Source organism: Pundamilia nyererei, unplaced genomic scaffold (assembly GCF_000239375.1).
Source record: "Pundamilia nyererei isolate P.nyererei 1_Seehausen unplaced genomic scaffold, PunNye1.0 scaffold00007, whole genome shotgun sequence".
Lineage (NCBI taxonomy): Eukaryota > Metazoa > Chordata > Actinopteri > Cichliformes > Cichlidae > Pundamilia > Pundamilia nyererei.
Genome location: NW_005187408.1, coordinates 4,315,949 through 4,337,206, shown reverse-complemented (window position 1 = coordinate 4,337,206; position 21,258 = coordinate 4,315,949). Strand labels below are relative to the sequence as shown.

General features: G+C 43.4%; 1 protein-coding gene across 3 annotated transcripts in view; it reads left to right on the top strand.

Annotated features, from left to right (window-relative positions):
• The first annotated feature begins 639 nt into the window (after positions 1–639).
• sulf1 (sulfatase 1) overlaps positions 640–21,258 on the top strand; it is a 33,883-nt gene continuing 13,264 nt past the window's right edge. For all 3 annotated transcript variants that reach the window (XM_013915668.1, XM_013915667.1, XM_013915672.1), the window contains exons 1-6: positions 640–1,095; positions 13,908–14,202; positions 14,594–14,833; positions 15,521–15,672; positions 18,307–18,476; positions 21,083–21,233. In XM_013915668.1, coding sequence (XP_013771122.1) covers positions 14,028–14,202; positions 14,594–14,833; positions 15,521–15,672; positions 18,307–18,476; positions 21,083–21,233 — 888 coding nt within the window. In that variant the 5' untranslated portion in view covers positions 640–1,095; positions 13,908–14,027. The remainder of the gene's footprint in view (positions 1,096–13,907; positions 14,203–14,593; positions 14,834–15,520; positions 15,673–18,306; positions 18,477–21,082; positions 21,234–21,258) is intronic.

Below are 21,258 nucleotides of genomic sequence, written 5' to 3'. Positions count from 1 at the left end.
AACTGAGAATTGGATTGATTTGTTTAGGAAACTGAGTAGTAATTGTGTTGCCATCGAAAGACTGATCGTCAAAGGTGTTTGCTTAAACAGCTGGCCATCATCTAGTCAAAAATATCTAGACGTCGCTTATCTCTTTTCTCCTTATCTTACTCTTTCCCTTAGCTTTGTCATTTTAGTGTATTCCCCTCTGCCCTCTTTTCTAACTTAAGGCAATAGGTGGTGAAGGGTTGGAATGCGGCCGGGGGACGTAAGGAGTTAACACACTAAGGTGTGAGGGCTGCTGCCTGCGCTTCTGCGCTTGCAGATGTAACAGTTTAGTGCCAACAGCTTTCCCACCTCGGAGCCAATATAGAATTTTATTGCATTTTTTGAAAAGTATTATTTCTTTAGACCACATGCGCTATAGATCCAGGGAGAGGAATTGGGCGGAGGGATTGTTATTTAAGCGACATTGCCAGCAACATAATGTGAAAGATACAAATTGTATCTCTCTATCTTCCCTACTTTAGCTCTTAAGCATGTGCCCCTCTCTCTCACCCTCTCTCCCCTCCCTTGCTCTCTCTTGCTTGCTCCCCTCCCCTTCCTCCTCCACTCACTCTCCCCGTCCTACTCTGCCTCTCAGGTTTCGATGACTGGGGGGTTTTCTTGCTCTCATCTCGTAGAGTGTCTGTGTGAGTGTGGGGTGGAGGCAGTGGTGTGACCGACTGTGCGTGTGTGTGTGTGTGTGTGTCTCCCTCTGCGCTGTGCTGTGTCCTTGTCCCTGCCTCCTGGCAGCGAGGAGCCACCCAGCAGCCGGTCTGTGATTGGGCAGGGGAGTGGGGTTCTTGACACAGCGTGGTGCTGACTGCTTTGGGACGTGTTTCAACAGATGGTCGAGGTTAGAGAGTGTCATCACATTGGGGAGAGGATTAGAGGAGAGAGGTTGTCTTCCAGGAGCTGTGTGGTCCCCCCTACTCTTGAAACCAAGTCCCAGCACGAAGATACAAACCCCTCCATGAGCAAAGGCAGATCTGGTCAAGAAGCGTGGGGATAAAACTGAGAGGAATCGTATCCTTGCCTCTCAGTCAGCCAGCACTTTTCTCTCCTGCCTTCCAGGTACTGTACAACTTTTTTTACTCTTTCACTTCTTTTTTTGTCAGGTTTCCAGTTCTTTTGCAGAGCGTGCATGTTGTTGTTCATTTAGCAGTAAATTTCTGATTCACATTACAGTTCAGGAGTCAGGTATAACTCAGTAAGTCTGGACTTGTGAGCTGCGCTGTTCCTGCAGCCTGTCTGTGCTGCCCGTACAGCAGCTCAGTGTGTGCAGGATCTCATAGTTTTCCCTGTGAATGACAGGAATTCCCTCGGTCGCAAATTCCTCCGTCTCAAGGGATTAGAAGGCAGCACATTCCATTAATGTCATTTTCCCCCCCAAAACATGAGCGTTCATCAGTTCATTTTTCATTTTCCGAAACCGATTATATGAGCGTGAAAGGTAGCTCCATTACATTTTAAACTGCTCTCTCACTTAAAAGTATGTAACTGTCAGTATGGTGCAATCTATAAAAGATTACAGGTTGTATTTTATCATGTTCTTATTTTAATGGTGTCTTTTTTTTATCATACAGAAATCCAGTACTGAGTTTAAATTGTTTTCCTTTTCTGTAATAGCAAATGAAGACACTTTTTTTTTGACATTTCCATAAATCAGCGTGGCATTTAATGTTCCTTCACTTCAGGCCAGATAAGTTTTTTTCATAAATCTCATTCAGAGTGCACCTCTGGCAGATCGTGTCAGTATGCGCTAAATGGATGAGCTGCTGAAGAGTTCTTTCCGGACAAACTGTCAAAGCTCAGCAGAGAGGGAGAGACGCTGGGAATGTGCACCTCACTTTAGCTATTTAGCTCAAGTCAAGTGAGAAGCGAAACTTGCCAGTGAAGTGGGAATATGATGTATAGTATTTATGCCTTGCTGCAGGCACTATGTGTGTGTGTGTATGAGGCATTTGCAAATGGAGACTGTGCAGCTGTGAAAAGTTGTGTGAACAGCAGCTGGGCTGAGAGGAGAGAAGGTTGTATGGGTGAAAGCTGCTGCTGTGTGAATTTGTGTTTACCTTTGTAAACCAGCCGTAGCTACACTTCCTGCTTGTTACTCGAAGTATTTAACACAACCACCAACAGGTAGTGATTAGTACTGCTTTAAGACCTGTAGAGTTGTTTGTATGAGCTGATTGTTAGAATCAGTCAGCTGGAGACATGACCGACTGTCGTTGCTTTTGCAGTCTTAAATTTTATTAGGGACACCGAGTGAAACTGAGTATTAGTAAGCTTCTTAATAAAGAAAAAATCCAAATGTGGAGTACATTTTGCCCCTGTCTGCTGTGTGTGAGGTACATTGTTGAAGTCCATCCACGGTTTGACTTTAATGTGTACTGGATCACTGTGCTCACCTACAAGTCCGCAAAAACCAGGGAATTTATCCTTCTGACCTAGATGGCAAAATTTTACTGTGGTCCCATTCAAATCCAGTTCTTTGAGTAGACTGGCTGACTTACATTTCAACACTTTGGCAGTGTCCATGTGTATTACTGAATGCGAGGCTGGAGAATGATGGGGAACTTTAACTTGAAACTTTCGCTACTGACAAGACTGATCCGCAGGCAACGCTTAGACTCAATATTCTGATTAACTTACTCGGAACACAGAAAAGCAGCTTTGGACTGCTTTAAAACGCCGTGCCTTATTGCCAGCGCAGAAAAGAAGATAGATCCTTTAAACAGTTTCTAGCTTAACTGTGGTACAAACAAGCGCATGAGCAGCTGCTGCAAATAATTACATTCTGGGGGGTAGGCGCTTGCCAAGACAAACGTTGTTCCAGTAGTCGCTTTGCCATCATTCAGATCTGCTTGCGGATGTATGTGCGTGTGTCTCTCTATGCGTGTGAAAGTATTCAGTGAGCTAATTTGTTCTTCTGATAAGCATGCCGAGAGACTGGGTGTAAGCGAATGCTACCAAAAGTGTGTGCGTCTGTTTAAATGCCAGCAGTGGATCAGAGATTTCCCAGACACGCATGCCATCTCATCATGAACAGGGCCAACACATTCATGGAAGAGTGATTACTGCAGGAAGTGGAAATGGCTCAAATATGCATATATGTGTGTTAGTCTAATAGACTGAACAAGATTCTGTTTAAACGGGATGCAAACACAGTTTTAAACTTTTAGGTAACGCTCCTGTGGGAAGTCACTTTGGAGAAAAGAGGCACATGTAATGTCATACTGATCCAAGTTTCTCCATTTGTGTGTGTGTGTGTGTGGGGAGATGCTTTCAGGTGAGTGCTCAGTATTTTTAGCTTTTCTATCCTTACTTGTTCCTCCAAATCAGAACCATGTTAGATGAGCTTTTGCTTGACTCTGCTTTTTGTTGTCGTCTCCGACTCATTCATCATGCTGCATTGCTTTGTGAACTTGATCCTATGTGACAGGAGTCAGATGTCTGAATTCTGTCATTTATTTTAAAAAAGAGTTTAGTTGGGATTGTGGTGACACAGGTTCTAGTATTGAATTATTATTTTGAATCAAGTAGCACTTAATCAGTTTAATTGGATTGAGACATCTTTGCTTTGAAGTCCAGTGGAATGACACTAGTTTAGTTTTTCCCCTTTTTCCCTCTCTGGAAAGTACAGAGAGCAGTGCTGTATAACTGTAGTTTGTGTGTGTTCTCTTGTGTGTGTGAGCATGTTAAGAAAAGATTTCCTAAACCACCCTCTCTCCTCCAGATTTTGTTTATCTCTTCAACTTAATGATAGTGTTCCTCATACTAGCCTGATTGCATAGTAGCGCTTGTGTAGATTGCACAGTCCTATCACTGCAAATGACCAGCATTTGAACAGTGAGCATTTGGCATGCTTTTATTTATGTGGGATCCAGAAAGGCTATCTTTAGATGAGTCAGCCACTTTCCCAGTTCCTTTGTTGACCTTACTGATCAAACATTGTTATGGAGTTTTGATCCATTTGCAAAGTGCACGTTAAATGCAGTCTTTTTCTTTTTTTCTTTTTTTTTTTTCTTTTTAATTTTAGGCACCTATCTCAAAAGAAATCTTTTTGGGGGTATTTGGGAGCTCATGATAGCACCCCATATGTTTGTTCAGCTTGCTATTTGAATGAGAGAGGTCAGGGCATGCAAACATTACATCCATCTCATTATTGGAGGGAATTCCTTATCCCTCCAACCTTTGATGTGGTATTTAGGACACCGTAAAAGGAGCAGCAATCCAGACACACATTCAGTACTTTACTGTTTTCTATGGCTCTCATCCCCTTTGTCTCGAGCCTCTGCCTTGATGACTAGTCAAAAAGGAAAGATGTGTTTTATGAAGAAAATGTTCAGTAGGTGGTTCAGCGACACAAAAGCCAGGAATGACCCCAGACAGCCAGTGCAATTGTGGCCTGAGAATTTACACAACAGGGGTAAATGCGGGTTTGCTAATGGTGGCTAAAAGTGCACTTTAATGGGTAAATCCTTGGTGAGAGAGGGAGACTGAGAGAGAGAGGGTTTTAATGCTTTTTCTGTAATGTTCACAGCAGCGTTTGTTCAGATGTCACTGCACGTAGATGCAGCATGGACTTTAGAGTGAGAAAGAGAAAGCCAGGTCAAGAGAGCCACAGAGGGGGAAGTGGAAGCGGGATAAGATAAAGGAGAGGCCAAGATCAGAGAAAGGGAGGTGTGAATGTGTGATAAAGAGGGGACGAAAGAGAGAGTTTTAAAGTGGAAAAAGATGCAGGGAGGTTGGATAATGTGTGCACTTTTGAAACACATGGGTACAAACATAATCTTCTTGCAGGACAGGGTTGTACAAAAGACAAACACAGAAAAGCTATTTACACACATAAGCACACTATGCACGAGCTCACCCCCTCTGTCCTCCACCTCCCAGAGGGCTGGACAGTCCCTGCTTTGTCATTTCTCTTGTCCAATAATCCTCCTCCCCAGGGAGAAGCAATCTGTTTTAGATTTGAAAGAGAAAGGATCCTGCCTGTATCACGTACAATTAAGCAGCCGTCAGAATGCGTCGGCGAAAGTTTGGAGGGAGAAGTGCTGCCACTGGGGGGTTGCCCCTTTCATCCGCCGCCTTTCCAGAATGGATATAATGGGGTGGGAGGGTTGGGGGGATGTTGTTGGGTGGGGAGGAGGCAGAGGGAATGAATATGTTTCCTCACCCCTTCATTGCGCTCTACAGCTCGACTAATAGAAGCCAGCATGCGTTTGTTTCAGCTCTTCTGCTCCCTTTCTTTCCTTCTCCCCTGGAGCGAGCAAACACATTCAGCTTCTGCCAGCGCTCTCCCCTCCTCTGCCTCTGTGTACGTACACGCACAAGCGCTTATATGCGAGGACTTGGCCGTGTTCTGCTGGTCGCCTCCAGTCCTGTTTGACCTTATTTGATCAACACGACTCGGCCGTGTGGATGCAGAATGGCTGCATCTTTAAAGTGTTTGAACAGCAACTTGCTTTATAATGAAAAGCTCTATGATGGCATGACTCACATTATCGTCGTCTTGGTTTTCTCGAGTTGCCCGTGGCAACTTCAGCTGATTCTGTCTGCTGTCTCTTGAACATGTTTGGATGATGTAGTGGCTGCATTCTTCTAGGTTTGGCTCAAAAGTAAAAGGCCTGGAAGGATTCGGATGGGTAAGCTTCCTGTTCAACGCCATGCGAGCTAATTTATCTTTTTATCGAAATCGTGTTTTATTATTTCTTTATTTACAATGGAATTAAATATGGAAATTTTGCCAGAGAGGATAAAGTTAATTCAATTACAAATGACGTTGCTGCGTGCTTTGGAAAGCCACACACTAAGCCAGAGGCAATGGAAAGGAGATCTCCCCTGCGTACAAATTACAGGTTACGTGTCTGTCTGCGTTCAAGTCTGAGTGATTCATTCTCTGTTTGAGTGAATGACACGCACTCACAGAGTACATGATATCCAAATATCCGGCGTTCACACACACACATATCCAAAGGCATGATTGGGTGAGAGGGGGGGAGTGCTGAACTGGCACAGGTGCAATGAGTCCAATACATTTTTATGAGTGGTATCATGTTGGTGTGTCTGAGTCATCGAGAAGTCTGTTTATGACATTCACGGTCACACAGGCTGGTTCCCATGATCTATGTTTGTCTATGATTCCCAAAAAATATGCCTCCACATGCTTCACATTTTGGGGGTGTTTAGTTTCATGTGCCAGGAGCCGCACTACATTTAATAGAAGTTTCCTTTCTCAACTGTTACCACCTTTTTCACTCTTTCACAGAAGTAGGGGGGTTTATAACACAACAGTTTTTCTAAGATTAAACTCATTTACAGTCACCTGTCTAGAAGCTAGATGTAATAAACTCTGATGAATTAGCATATTCTAAACAAAGATTTCATTAAATTGTTTTTATTGTCAATTACTAACTAGTGGACATTGACAGAGTAGCTCATTTGTTCCTATTAAACAAATTCCCCACCTTAGAAATCCTTTGCTTTTTCAGTATTCACAGAGTGCAAGAGAAAAAAAAATAAAGTCACACTTTTCACATAAGGGAACAAAAATCATCCATCAGGCTTGGTGCATTGGCTCTCTCTGTGTTTCTCTCTCTCTGCCATCATGTTGCTGATTTCATGGAAAAGAAGTCAGTCTCTTTATTCTTGACAATTACCTCAGTGGAAACCCATTGAAGCAATTTGCCATAGCTCTCTTTTGTGGTAAAAGAAATAATTTATCTGGGGTATATTTGACACGTCAAAGAGACAAGAAAGCCACCCGTGAGTGAGCAATTCATTCTGCTCCCTCTCCCTCTCTGGAGCACTTGTACTCTGATAGAGTGTTTCTGATGGGAGTGTGGATTTTGACAAGAACGTGGCTGGAGGAATATAAATGCGTTTTTATTTCATTCAGCTGAGGTCGTCTGTTGCTAATGGTTTCCATTCATGGCTTAGAATAGTTTAAAAAAGAAAATGCTTGCTTTAGGCTCATATAACTGTGGTTGCTGATCCTCTGATTGTGATTCCATGTTTTCATATCACACTATAAATCAGTGGAGTGGTTTCCCCCTCTGTTCACTTTCTTCTCTGCTTCCTACCCCCCTTACCTTTTCCCCTTACCCACGTGAACAGTAAATGAGCTTTTCCATTTGTATACTTGAACCTCGTATACAAAGCCAAGCTTCTGGCTCTCTGGATATTCTATCTTTTCATTTAATCACAAACTAACTCAATCATGCTGAGATTGGGGTTGTATAAGGGCCAGACCATCTGTGGCAGGACTACTTGTTGCTCTTGTCGCTGAAGATGCGTCTGAGTAGTATGCAATTTCAGTTTAGGTCTGTTTTATTTATATAGCACCAAATCACAACAACAGTCTCCTCGAGACACTATTGTAAGGTAAAGCCCAAGCAACAATACAGAGAAACCCTGCTGGAAGTTTCTTCCTGTTGAAAGGGAGTTTTTTCTTTCCACTGTCACCAAGTGCTCGCTCATAGGGTGTCGTCTGAATGTTCCTTGATGTGACTATCAGTGTGATTATAAATATATAAATAAAATTGAACCGAATTGTTTTAAACCAGACAAAAACCAGTGAGACAAACAAACTAAAATAAGGACGTGATGAAGGACGCCCTTCAGGCCCTCGGGGAAGAAAGCCGAAGGCAATAACATGCTATTATATAACACCTGGCTAGCTTACTTGGTGTGGTCTCTGGTTTAACTTGCTAACCTAAATTTGTCAGATACAATAATAGGACTTTCCACACGAACATTAACAAAAGTCTTAATGAGACTCTTCCGACAGAGCAATGTGCCATGTGTGGAACTCTTTAAGCTTAGCTCAACACAGTAGAGAAAGGAGGCGCTAACTTGTGGCACTACTTTGTTTTAATTACTGTGTTAAACTGACATGGAGGAAAACACCAGATTAGAAAGAAAAAACTGCCCAGCCGTCCTCCACCTACAGTTGTTTTATATACTTTGACAATGGTACAGCAGAGGTTACCAATAGGTAAACGTGTAGCACCAGCACATCATAACGTTATATATAAAATATATTGATTTTAAGTATTACCACTAATTTTAAATCATGGAGGCAGAAACGGGCCTCTTGAACTTTCTAAATTCCAGTCCGGTTACTGAAAGTATGATAGCCGTGTGTGAGTGATTGCCATGGATGCCTACATAAAGTTCTTGGTTTAGACTCAAAGAACTAAATAGCCGAGGATATGAATGTTTAAATACAGACCACCGTCAGACTGGGAACACACCCATACATAAATAAAATGTGACCTTTTGTGTTTTTTAATCATTTACCTCCTAATGTACTCAAAACCCACTCATGTTTCCAATAGGCTGCTTGTGGGCCCACAAGTCATTCCCACTTTGAAGTATTTTGGACCCGGATTCATTTAATTATACATTAAGATGCATCCATAATATTGATGGAGTGGAATGACAGCCATGGCACTACAAAGGGTCTCTCCCCAGGTCCGAGAGAAACATGTGGGGTTTAACTAATAGCTGTGAATGCACTAACTCCAGGTTCATGTTTCACTGAATTGAGGCCATTCTTCTTCATTAAAGTGGCCTGCATTGTACCCCAAACAAACCACATTCCAGCGAACAGGAAGCTTAAACATCTGAAGTTTTATCGTTTTTAATATTGAACAAAACAAAGATTCTGATTGTGCCTGTCACAGTAAAGGGTTTTGTAGCCATAAACGTGCTGGAACAGTGATCTCTCTTCACTACTTTGCACTTGGGTTTTCTCATTGGAATTTTTGCATAAATCTTACACCAACTTGGGCATTTTGGTCAAACAAATCAATGGAGTTAAGAGTCTGAAAACACCAAGGTTTGAGTCTTTTCCCAGTGCCTACCCACAGCCAAGTAAATGTACTGGGACAGAACTCCCCTTCAGTCGGCTCAGTGTGGCTGACGGGTGGGCCTTGATGGGTACAAGCGCTGCCCTTGGCCTGCCGGGCACAGCAGGCCCTGACACAGGCTCTCCTCAGTATAAAAGTCCCCCGTCAGCCCTCATGGCAGCAGACCAGCTGAATTCCCTCAGATTACAGAAATATTTGGACAAACCTCCATATTAATCTAAGTCCTCATCTTATTCATTTTTTCCTCTCTGAAAGAAGGAGTGCAAAACATTGTGTCTTTATCTGTTAATCAGACCAGCCTGTAGTTTAGCATGTTTTATATCCCGACTCTGCGATGTTTATTTCTTTCTTTCAGCAGTTCTCCTATGGTCGAGGAATGACTATGTACTAAATGATTTTTACTGTTATTGCAAGTCATGCAGCCTACAGTCGCAGAGCAGCCTACAGAATTCAAACTATGCTGTTGGACTATAATTCCCCTCCATTGTTCCTCTGTGACTTGGCTGCCATAGAGATGGACTAGGCAAATAGCGAGGGAGCAAGAGAGAGACTGAACAGGAATAAGGGGGGATTTGAGGTGCTTTGAAATGGCCATTGTCCTTAATAGCAAGGCCTTTTTATGAATGACTGATTTACTTTAGAGGAGCATGGCATCTGGTTTGTGTTTGACTTGCATCTTGTTTTGGGAATGTGAACCCCCTCACCTCCAAACTCTCTGTGTTAACTTGGGCAAGATCCTCCTCTGTGAGCATGCATGTGCTCGTGGACAAACATGTGGCTGTTAGAGATACGCGAACTCTCGGCTGTCATCCTGCCTTTTTACATAAGAAGTCTTTCATGTGCGCTCTTGGGTAATCTGCTACTTTTCAGTCACAGCTGATAAATGTATAGACTGCTGCTCCTGAACGAACACGACTTAAGCCAGATGCAGACCATTGATGAAATGAAAATGTGGGCCAATCACAACCAGACAAGACTTTTGTTGCCTTCATACCTCTGTTTTCTTTTTTTTTTCTCTCGCTCTCTCTTCAGACTTTCACCTCTTAACCCCTGTGTGTGGGTAGCCTCAGGTTGCTGAGGTTAGGTTAAACAAGCCACCATCAAAGCCATAACACCACTCAGGTCGGAGGAGGGTCAGGACGCAGCAGTGTGTGGTTTGAGGCCCTAACAAGAGGGCACAACTGCCAACCAGCCAAATACTGCTGCCCTGCATGGCTACACAAGCAGCAACTCTATTATGTTCAGCTTTACTCGATGCACAAAGCACAGCTGTCTGTATAGACATACCAAATTACCGAGCAATGCTGCATGTGTTGTAGGAAAGCAAGTAAAAGAGCTGTTTTTCTACAAGTAGGAGAAAAAAATACCCTCATGAAAGCAAAGATTAGTACGGTGTTGAGGTGTGCTAAAAGTGTTGATTGCCATTAATCTGAAAATTGCACATCTTTTATGTATCTGGCAGCTGTGCATCTGAAAACTCCATAGTGGCCTTTTTGTTTCCGTCCTTTTGAACTCCTAGGCATGCTGCGTTCCTCCCATCCATGCCCAATATTTCTCCCCCCAGCTTAACCATGATGAGTACAGTAAGGGCTCATTTAAAGGGTCATTAGAGCTAATCCTTCAAAACAATGAGGAAGGAGAAACAATGTGCTCCCTAGTCCTCTGACTCTGTCCAGTAATAAAGACCTCTTGTTCGCTCCACAGATGTATACAAGTTGCCTGTTCTGCTGATATCACGCTACATGACATAAATAAATGAGTCATTCAAAATGAAAGGCTTGCGAAAATGACATGAAAATGATCTGCGAGGGATCGTGAAATTGGAAACATGAATTTGAACTCTGGAGGCAAAAAAGAATCAGTGATGATAACAGAAGATGGATTTGGAAGCCTAATAATAACTTTCACATTTCAGAAGTCATTCATATTGTTTTGTGTATTTAAAGTGTACAAAGTGCCTAATTTATGCCGATCCCTGAATGTGCCTGAAGCCATTAACTCTGTGTAACACTTTGTAAAGCTTTTGTACAAAACAAAATACACACACACGTGTGTTTGTACACACACAACTAATGGAGTTCATTCTGACATCTAGCGGTAGTTAAATAGGTGTTTAAACTATCCTGTCTGTAAAGCTTAGACACACTTTCAAATCTGGAGCAGATGTTTTTATTATACATTTTAAATAGAGCATATTAAACTATAAAGCATACCGTGCTGCTCTAGAGCGCTCACAGGATGTATTCTATATTTAAAACAAGCCAAATTAAATCTTCATGTAGAGTGGACCTGTCTGAGGCAGAAATTGCTGCAGGGCTACTTGTTTTATTCTGATAAAAGCACCACGATGTGGTGCATGGAAGGAATATCTCCTAAGCATCCTTGGGCAAATTACATTTTTAATTCAAGTAAAATCACTTTTTTGCCTCTTTCTCACTCTTGCTCAGTGAATTGGAAACTTTCTGCATGAACTAAAGGTCACAATATAGCCTGCCATCTTTGCTTTATAAACAGCAGTTGCTTATCTCGACACTCTGACATGTCCTGTCACTCAGCTGCTCATTTCCTCTAGAGGCTTTACGCTCCATATGTCACATTAACATGAGGAAGTCAGGGCACTGAGGATATGATGCCAGCATATACTTGGGTTTTCTTTGATGATGGGTCACTTTGAGAAGGATGATCGAATGACTCAAGACCTGTAGAAGTCCTTTTGCTCCTAAGTGAACCTCAGATGGCCTAGTGAGCAAAGTGGATCAGGTGAAATGGACTACGAGCGGTAGTCCAGAAAAAGGGGAGGGGGCCTGCATAATAACAGCCCTCATTCTATTGGGGGGTTTTGTGTGGCGCTTTATTAGCCCTGCGGTCTCAGTCATTTCAGACAGAATAGCTATTGACTCCACTGTAGATCAGCACCACAAGGTTTGCATCAGACACCACAATGAACCTTCTTGTCTGTTTTGTCTAAGATGCAAGAAGAGGCCATTGCTTGGAATCGTTGGCATGTAAAATTGAATTTGCGCTGGGTGCTAGCATTACACTCGCTGGCCGACTGGCTTACAGCTGATGTCAGGTCTTCCGCAGCTCTGATAGAAACAGAGACTTGAGCTTTGTCTAGATATGGGTTATGTGTCTTGTATATGGGAAACATTCCGAATTTGTGTAGGAGGACTTGGATCCACACGGCAGGAGAGTGTGTTTTTTGTGGGATAAAGGCTCGTCTATGAGTTTCTGCGTGTCACCATGTGTTTGTAAAGTAGTTTGTGTTGTGTGTGTAGCTCACTGCAAGGTTCTGTGCACTCTGCCACCTCGCACCAGAGGGGTGTTTGTCCAAACGGCGCCAGTGTTTGCACAGGGCTGTCACGATGACTGGGCTGGCTGGCTAGTCCAGACACAGCTTGTCTGAAACCCAGTACACCAAAGTACTCTTAAAGCTCTGTCTGAAGCTCTGCTTATCATATCTAACATCAAACTGGAGAAGCAGCTGAAATAAACAGCGTAGTAGAGCAGGGTCAACATTGGGAGGTGTTGGGTATTTGAGATGATTTGCATCTATCTGATACACGACTAGAGTAGGTGTTTTAATTTCCTGATGCAAATTACCAAACAGAATCTTTACCGTCCTCGACTACCATCCGAACAAAGCAGGTTAGTTCATTCTGGACTGTGCGATAGATCAAAATCATCAAGATACAAATCATTTATTAGAGTTGTTACTCTCTGCTGATTCGGACAGGCCTTTTGTGGAAATGATGGTAACGGCGGAGCCACCCAGTGGGGTTTGGCCGGGCTCAGGTGTCATAGACCTGCCATTTGTTTTCAGGCCATTAACCCAGAATAGGGAGCAGTGTGGTGCCACTCAGTGGGACTGCTGTCCGCAAGGCACTTTTTCACAGGTGGTGATGAGGTTCTCATTATTACTGCATCACGGTTCATCTCACAGGCAGAAGCCATTCTTTCACATATATTTTATATATATTTGAAGGCATCTTTGAATTCTTATTACATTTTAACTTTAATTTGTAGCACAACACTACCGGTATAATGTTTTGAATTTCTTTAGACTGGCTTTTCATTGGTACAGGAATAGAATCTGAGCTCAGGTTTGTACTAGTATACATTTTACTTTACTGATCACTGGAATTTAGTCGGAGCATTCAGCTATGATGACTGTTATAGTGAGCAAGAGGCTGCCAAGTGATGACTCAGTGGTCATCTGTGATTCCCGACAGTGGCGTTGCAGTTAATGTAGTGGAACCCTCTCCCCGCCTCCAGTGCCTTTTTTTCTCCCCCCACTGGCCCTGTGTCATGCTTGACTCACCAGGGGGTGACTTTTGAGTGGCAGGTAAAAGGGGGGCCACAATTGGCTCATGCAGGCAAGTGGTTCTGGGTGTGCAGCCAATGGCCTAATCTCATCACAGTTAGCTAAACAGCAGCTGTCCAGTAGGGATGGAGACTTTCCGTGCACGAGTGTGTTCTCTGACACGGTAGAAGAGTGGAAAACCAGGAAATGATAGAGAGAGAGATAAAGAGAAAACTGTAAAAGTAGGGGACTCGCGGGATTCTCTGAGGTGAGATCTGTGTTTCTAGATCTTCAGTTTATTTGTTTTTGTTTAACTTTGACAGAGTTGAGTATTTTCTTTTCTTTCAGATCAGGGAGTTGAGGTTGAGGGATTTTTGTGTTCAGTATTAATGGAGTTTCCATCTGCACACAGCATATATTTGAACTGCTGAATAAGTTTTCCTTGCTGGACCGTTAAGGGCTAAAGCCAATCTGTTTTGGCTTCCCTGTTTATGGATAAACTGTTCTGTTTGAGTGTGATTTGTGACCATCTGCACAGAAGTTACCTGAAGTAAATGTGCTTAAATGTTCCAACAGGGATTCTGGCTTTCTGCAGGTGCAATGCAGTTTTCTCTTCCACTACTGCAAAACTGACCCTAAAGTTTCACCTCCCACCATGCTTATTGTTGTAATGTCTCTATACATTTCCCCCTCTTGTCTCCCCACAGTCCATCACTGCTGCAAGAGCTGCACAAGAGTGAGTGAGTGGCCTGGCTGGTTCTCTCTCTCCCCTTCTCTCCATTAATCTCCTCCATCTACCCATCCTCTGGCCTGTTGTTTCAGTCACCATGCTGATTCACTGGCTGTCCTGGTTGGCCCTCCTGTCGCTGGATTGGGCTCCAGGCAGCTGGGCCTTCACCACCACCAGGGCTCAGGGCCTCAGGGGCCGCATTCAGAGAGACCGCAGAAACATCCGGCCCAACATCATCCTCATCATGACTGACGACCAGGATGTTGAGTTGGGTAAGGCTGCCTGGCAGAAACCCCTGGTCTTCCTGGAAATTTTCATTTGGCTTCAATTTGTTTCCCTATTTAAAAGAAAAAGTGCACAGTTTATCTAAAATTCAGTGTTTTTCCCAGTCTTCAATCCTCTCTGTTCTAATGTGTTTCTTTGTCTTTGTGGTGATTTGCATCAGGACTTCTGTAGTCTTTCTTGGCACATTAAATATTAAGTAGAGGCCATAAGCCACACCGGAATGGCCATCTGGTCTCTCGTGTGCTGAATTGTAATTATTTGCCTTTCAGAGGACTGAATCACAGATTAAGTAAATACGAGTGAAAAACAGTATTTGCGTGTGTTTAATAAGATTTCACTGTAACTGTACAGCACTGATCACGTTACCTCGCCCTCCAGGTTCTCTACAGGTAATGAATAAAACCCGCAAGATCATGGAGGATGGTGGCACTTCTTTCACCAATGCCTTTGTCACCACACCCATGTGCTGCCCGTCACGTTCTTCCATGCTGACGGGCAAGTATGTCCACAACCACAACACCTACACCAACAATGAGAACTGTTCCTCCCCTTCCTGGCAAGCTCAGCATGAGCCGCGCTCCTTTGCAGTCTACCTCAATGAAACTGGCTATAGAACAGGTTTGTGAATGCACACTCACACAAATATAATTGAGGACTCTTTATTTCATGCCTGTGGTGTTCTCTTATTATTTATTTATGGAAAATGGCAGTTTTGATAGTGACGATGGTCCACCTGTATGAGGTTCTCGGTTCTGATTAACAGAGTGTCAGTCACTACTAGCTCTAATCTCCTCCTGGCAACGCCATTCATATGTTAGTCAATGCAAATTTATACAGTAAGCTAGACTCCACAAACCTGCCTGCCTGCCTGGCTGTCTGCTGTGAGAAATGCAAACACGTTGAGCGTGCCAGGTCGATGTCGTGTCTCATCAGACACTGTCTGCCTGAGTGATGGGCAGGCGTTGAACTGGGCAGCTCAGTGGGGTCCTGTGGGCTGCAGCTCGACTTGTGGTTTTGGAGTCGTTGCGTTAGTCTGCAATTAGCCGTCTCTGGGACAGCCTGGCTTCCTGCCCAGCCTATCCGAGAATGTTGTCAGAGAATCCAGGGAAAAGGAGACAAGCAAAAATGTTAAACATCACATAAGCGCAGATAAAGTCGCACAGTCACACAATTATGTTGTTTTTTTTTGTTTTTTTACAGGCATCGCCTTAAGGAAGCAGTGCTTGTAAAGACTGCATATATAAAGAAACTGCATATTAAAAGAGGCCCATCTCTCCCTTCTTTCTCTCATCTTTTCTTCTGCAGCTTTCTTCGGCAAGTACCTCAATGAGTACAATGGCAGCTACATCCCACCTGGGTGGCGCGAATGGGTTGGATTGATCAAAAATTCCCGCTTCTATAATTATACTGTCTGTCGGAATGGTTACAAGGAGAAACATGGTGCTGATTATGCCAAGGTATGTGTTCTCATAATTCATACGAAAAGGCTCTATTAGCTCAGTCCCTAATTTGTTTTGCCGTTATGACTTAATATTAAGACTTCACATGACAAATTGCAGGTTCCACTCGCTTATAAATACAGACAGTGAAGCAGCTTATGGCTGTGTGGTGATTCAGGATGGCAGGAATTCTCTCTTGAGGATTAAAGGGAACGAGCTGAGTTGACGCCTCCTCTTTCTGCAGCATCCTTTTATTATGATGCACCTTTCCTCAATATTTAGACGCTATAAAAGTGGTGCATCTTTATGAGAAGCCAACTTGACAACTTGTTTTTGTCTCTCACTCTTATTCTTCCTCTTTGTGTCTCACTATCAAGTTTTGCAGAATGACTTTGTGCTGTAACACCACTGTTTGCTACTGCTGGGGGATGACTGTGGTTACACTGTCTTTTTGTAGCTCTAGATGGCATCGGTCATCAATCTTCCCCAAATGTTTTTGTAAGAGCTGTCAGTTTGTTTTCGCAAGTCCGTGCCAATATCTCCCTAGGTTGCACAGTGCTGGATATACAAGAAATCCATGTGGCGGGCTGGCCTATGAGATGGGCAAACAAATGTTTGGATTGCTACTTCTCTGCCAACTTGGACCAAGGTGTAAAATTACCCACAGGCTTGGGCCGGTGTGTTTACATGACACGGACTTGGTCAGCAGATTGTGGTTTACAACCAAATGGACACAATATTTTCTGTTTACTGCCAAAGCCCATCAACCTGCTGCCACCAGGACAACCGCAGTTCTTTAGGTTTGGATGGGGTGAGAAGGTCAGAGTATCTGTGCAGAGTGCATCTTGCACATCATGACACTGATTAAGCTACAGACCCTGCCCTGTGATTTCATCCAGTTAGGTCCTGTTTGATTTTTCTTCTGTAGGAGGATGAGTTAATTGAGGTTAAGGGTTTTGTCAAACACTCTTGAGTGAGATTTAGTTTCAGAATATCATCCATCAATATCAAATCCCACGACAGTAGAGCAACAACTCTAACAGCTGTGATATTATAAAGTGTCTCACTGCTAATTTGACAGATGTGCAATCTTGTAACTTTGAAAAAACAATAAATGTTGTAAATGTAAACCTATAAAACACTGGTGCATTGGCTGTCCTGTAGGTCATTTAAAAACTTATGAGGATTACAAATTAAATAGATGAATGATTTGGGAAAATGAAACCATGTACTAATGGGGTGCCGTTGGGTGAGTGCCACTTACTATTACCAATCAGCTCCAAAAGGGAAAAGTGATATTCTTCACCTCCCTGACTATTTTATAGTCACTGGCCAGGCATTCCCCACAACACTGTCACTTCCTTCTGACCTGCCAGAGCTCTCAGCAGCAGTGGCTCAGATTTGGGAGCTGGCAAAATAAAGTGCACGGCGGTGCTTTGCCATGTGCACATAATCATCGGCCTCCACGGGCATGTACAGCCGCCAGGCCATTAAAGCTGGTCTAGCTGTAAAACCTATTAATAGAGACAAGATGAATCAGCCAAACCCACTTCTGACATTTCAAGGAAATCACCCGTTACCCTTTGATTCTCAGCCTGGCACTCCCTTTCATTTGTTGTATGCCAGGCAGCAACAACAGGTACAATGGTTGGTCTTCTCTTGGAAACTTGGCGAATGCTACTGTAATTTCAGTTCAAGGTGGGACTGCTGTACAGTGTTGTGACAATTTCACATTTCCTGTGTCTAAGCTCTTCACATTCATCCAGTTGTTCTCTCTTTGCCTGTGGTGTTTAATTTAGAGAAACACAGCATTTGGCATCTTGAGAACTGTTGTTGGCGCTTGAGTCTACTTTCTGGTTTGATCCCTGGTTGCTCCGGTCTGTATGCCAAATATCCTTGGGCAAGATACTAACCTCAAGTTGCTCTCCCATGCATCCATCAGAGTATAAATGTGCGTAAATGTCAGATAGAAGAAGCATAGAAAAGGTGCTTGTATGAATGGTGTGAATGGGTGAATGAGGCAAATTGTATAAAGCGCTTTGAGTTCTTAGGTAGAGGAGAAAAGCGCTGTATAATAACCAGTCCATTTACCATTTATATTACCCAAAGCCAATATCTCAGTTTCTTAAAAGATATTTTGATGTCACTTTGTGTGAAAAAGACAAAAGGAAGCAGGGAGATGTAGCAGAAAGTGAGCGAAATAAAATGAAGTTAGCAGAAAGCAAATTTATCACAACATGCTATTTAAAAGGGCCTGGCCCCTCGCCATCAAGTGGTGTCACATTCAATAGTGCAGAGATTCACTGATGAGGCAACTGCCCACATACTGTATACACATACGCACACTCATTTACACACACACACAGGCAAGCTGCCAGCTGTTGACTCGACAGATTGGTACCGTAGTGTACTCAATGGCCCCACTTCATATCCCCAATGGCCCCTCTCAATTTATTTGAAAGTGACTAGACGAAGGCAAGCAACATGTCACAGTGATTGGACTGCAAATGAGTTATGAAAGCATGTGTTGTGTAATTTATGTTCTTTTTTTTTTTGGTGTATATTTTCCCTCAGTTCCATATTTATTTCTAGGTTTTTTCTTTTAGACTTTTCGCCCTTTTAACGGGCCTTATTTTTGCTCTTCTTTCAAAGGACTATTTCACTGACCTAATCACCAACGACAGCATCAGCTTCTTCCGCATGTCCAAGAAGATGTATCCGCACCGTCCCGTGATGATGGTCGTCAGTCACGCTGCTCCTCACGGCCCAGAAGACTCGGCGCCACAGTATGCCGAATTCTTCCCGAATGCTTCGCAGCACATGTAAGCAATACTGAGGCTCACATTATCATACATGCTCAAACATATACACTAATCAGGGTTTTGACACAGGAATTGTAGCCTTAGAGAAGAATGAAAAATGAGTGTTTAGGGCCCAGATTTTGATTTCAGCCTTTGTGTCATTAACAGCTAAATTGAGTTTTTGCGATTTGGTTTGCCTAACATTATTACAGTAAGTATGCACCCCAATCCCCACGAGATGACAGGTTGCTCTGAAGCCGCTGGGGGCGACGACTTGGCAAGCGTGAAATCAAAATGATTTATCATCCAAGAGTAGCTGAGGCACATACCATAGGGAAGATCGGGAATGGTTTTTTAACGTAGCACTGTGCTCTATGCCAAACCCACACCGGCCTCCAGCAGCTCTCATTGAGTTAAGCTGCAGTACTTTGGGTTGTTTCACTGGCACCAAGCCCTACTGCCTCACTGCACGGCTCAATGTGTGGAGGCATGGTGTTTTAGAGAATTAGATTTGGACTTGAAGACTCAATACTCCCTTTTCTTTATGTTTCCCAGAGGTTTTAGTGTTCCTGCCTCTCACTTTCTGTCACACTTAACTTTGTCATCTATTTATACTACCCCTCTGTCTCTCTATCTGTATATCTCTGTTTCTATCACTCTGTTTACCTCTCCCTCCTTGTTTCCCAGTGTCATCTCCTTCTCTCTTTCCAGCTCGCTCTGCTTACCCCTTCCTCCCCGCCTGTGCAATTCGCAAAGGACTTCCTGACCCCATCCATATCAATCAGCAGTTTCGCCCTGGAGCTCCTAGGACCAGAGGAATGCATTGTGCGCTCTGGAACACCCTTTGTGACATTATTAATTTATTTTTAGCTTGAGTCTCCGGGTGAAGGGGGTGGAGCTGGGGCCCACGAGTGACTAAAGGGGTTGCCCCAGTTATTGTGTGTGTGTTTGTGTAGATTAAGTGGTGAGATTACTAAGGAGAGCCCAGGTGGTTGGCATGGTTGGGTGTTTGTTTGACTATAAACTTTCATAACAGTTATGGGAACACTTTTTTTCCGATGTTCAAAAATGTCTTTTTATAGATGGGGATATTCTTGACACTGTTCCATTTTAAATTGGATTATGGAAAGATGACTTTGTAGTAGATGCCATCTACAGCTAGTGTGTTATGCACAGAGATGGAAAGAGACCGCGTGGCAGTTAAGGAGGAGCCGCTTCATAAATCAAAACAAGCGTCTGTGCTTTTGACAGCACCAATAGCTGGGGATGGTTTGATGTTAATGTCATTAACATTCCTCAGGTGCTTTTACTCTCTCTCTCAGATGCGAACTATGTTCCCGACCTATTTTAAACACTGTAGATTTGGTGCGGTTTGTCAATGGCATGTCTTTCCCTGCAGGGAGTGATAGATGCTATTCTGGCCATAGATTAAAAACTTGCTTTATGGAAACTCTCTCATCTTCAAGCGTGCCTCCTAACGTTTTAAGGTTAGGAGGCATTTTAGGGTGCATGGAGTGCTCCTGTAAGCCGAGGATAATGTAGACAATAAGGTAGACCTGCACTATATGCAACAGTATGCAGGTGTGACCTCTGCTACGGACTGGCGTCTTTCCACTGACATCTACATTCCTGGTTCCCTGGTGCTCAGCGCCCCCATACCTTGGTGGCCCATTGCCCAGAAACAGGTCCCTTTGTGGGTCTTATTAGACCGCCTGCTAAGTGGGTGAAGAGTTCACCCTTCTCACAAAGCAGTCCTGAGGAGACGAGGACAGAAGGCAGCTCAGTCACTGAGGGCAAAGTAGCTCCCAAAGCAAGTCTTCATTAAGTACGCAGATTTTGAGGCTTGGGCTGTTTATTCAGGGGTAGAAGCTGCTCATTTATAAAGTGGATTACTTAAAGCTGAAGGGACACAACTTCACTGCTACTGAGATTCTGTGGGTTTCTACGTACATTATATATACTTAGTGTATATAATTTGTGTGCTATTTTGCTTTCAACTGCAGAAGATTTGCACAACATCAGATGTTCCGCTTCCCTTTACTGCAAGCAGGGGAACACTTTCCTTCAGCTGAACACAAACTCGACAAACGCAAGCACTTTTCTCTCTGTCTTGCCTTTGTCCAGTCTTGTAATTCCCCAATTTCAAATGAGCATGACTTCTTTGCTTTTTTAGACCAGAAGTTGTTGCAAACCCGACTTTTGGACCTATTATTTTCTTAAGCATGTGCCAACCCTCAAATGACTTGTCTTTGCCAGGAGTGTAGTGAAGCGAGGAGACTTGTGTCTGTGTGAGGAGGAGAGATCTGGTCTGAGAGAGGTGTGGAAAAACAGTCAAGGTGCTGGGTGCAAAGTATTAAGACATTTTCCCCCAGCAAACTGAGCGGCTATTGATGCTTGTCAAGCACAGTGGACAACTGTGACACCTGCTGCTGAGCAGAGGTTTGTGAAAAGTAGCAGACAGGTGTTTTTGGCATCTTAAATGTTTGGCTGTTAGGCGCTCTGATGTGGACACGTCCAAAATGTTTTTCGGACTTCTACGCGAGTTAAACGGCAACACAATGAAACCCAAATAATGCATTTTTTTTTAACATACCCGTCTCCTTTCTCCTTTCCTTTTGCCCTTTCAGCACCCCGAGCTACAACTATGCCCCCAATATGGACAAACATTGGATCATGCAGTACACAGGCCCCATGAAACCGATCCACATGGAGTTCACCAACTTCCTGCATCGGAAAAGGCTACAGACGCTTATGTCTGTGGATGATTCAGTGCAGAAGGTATGAGTAATTATTAATGGATATG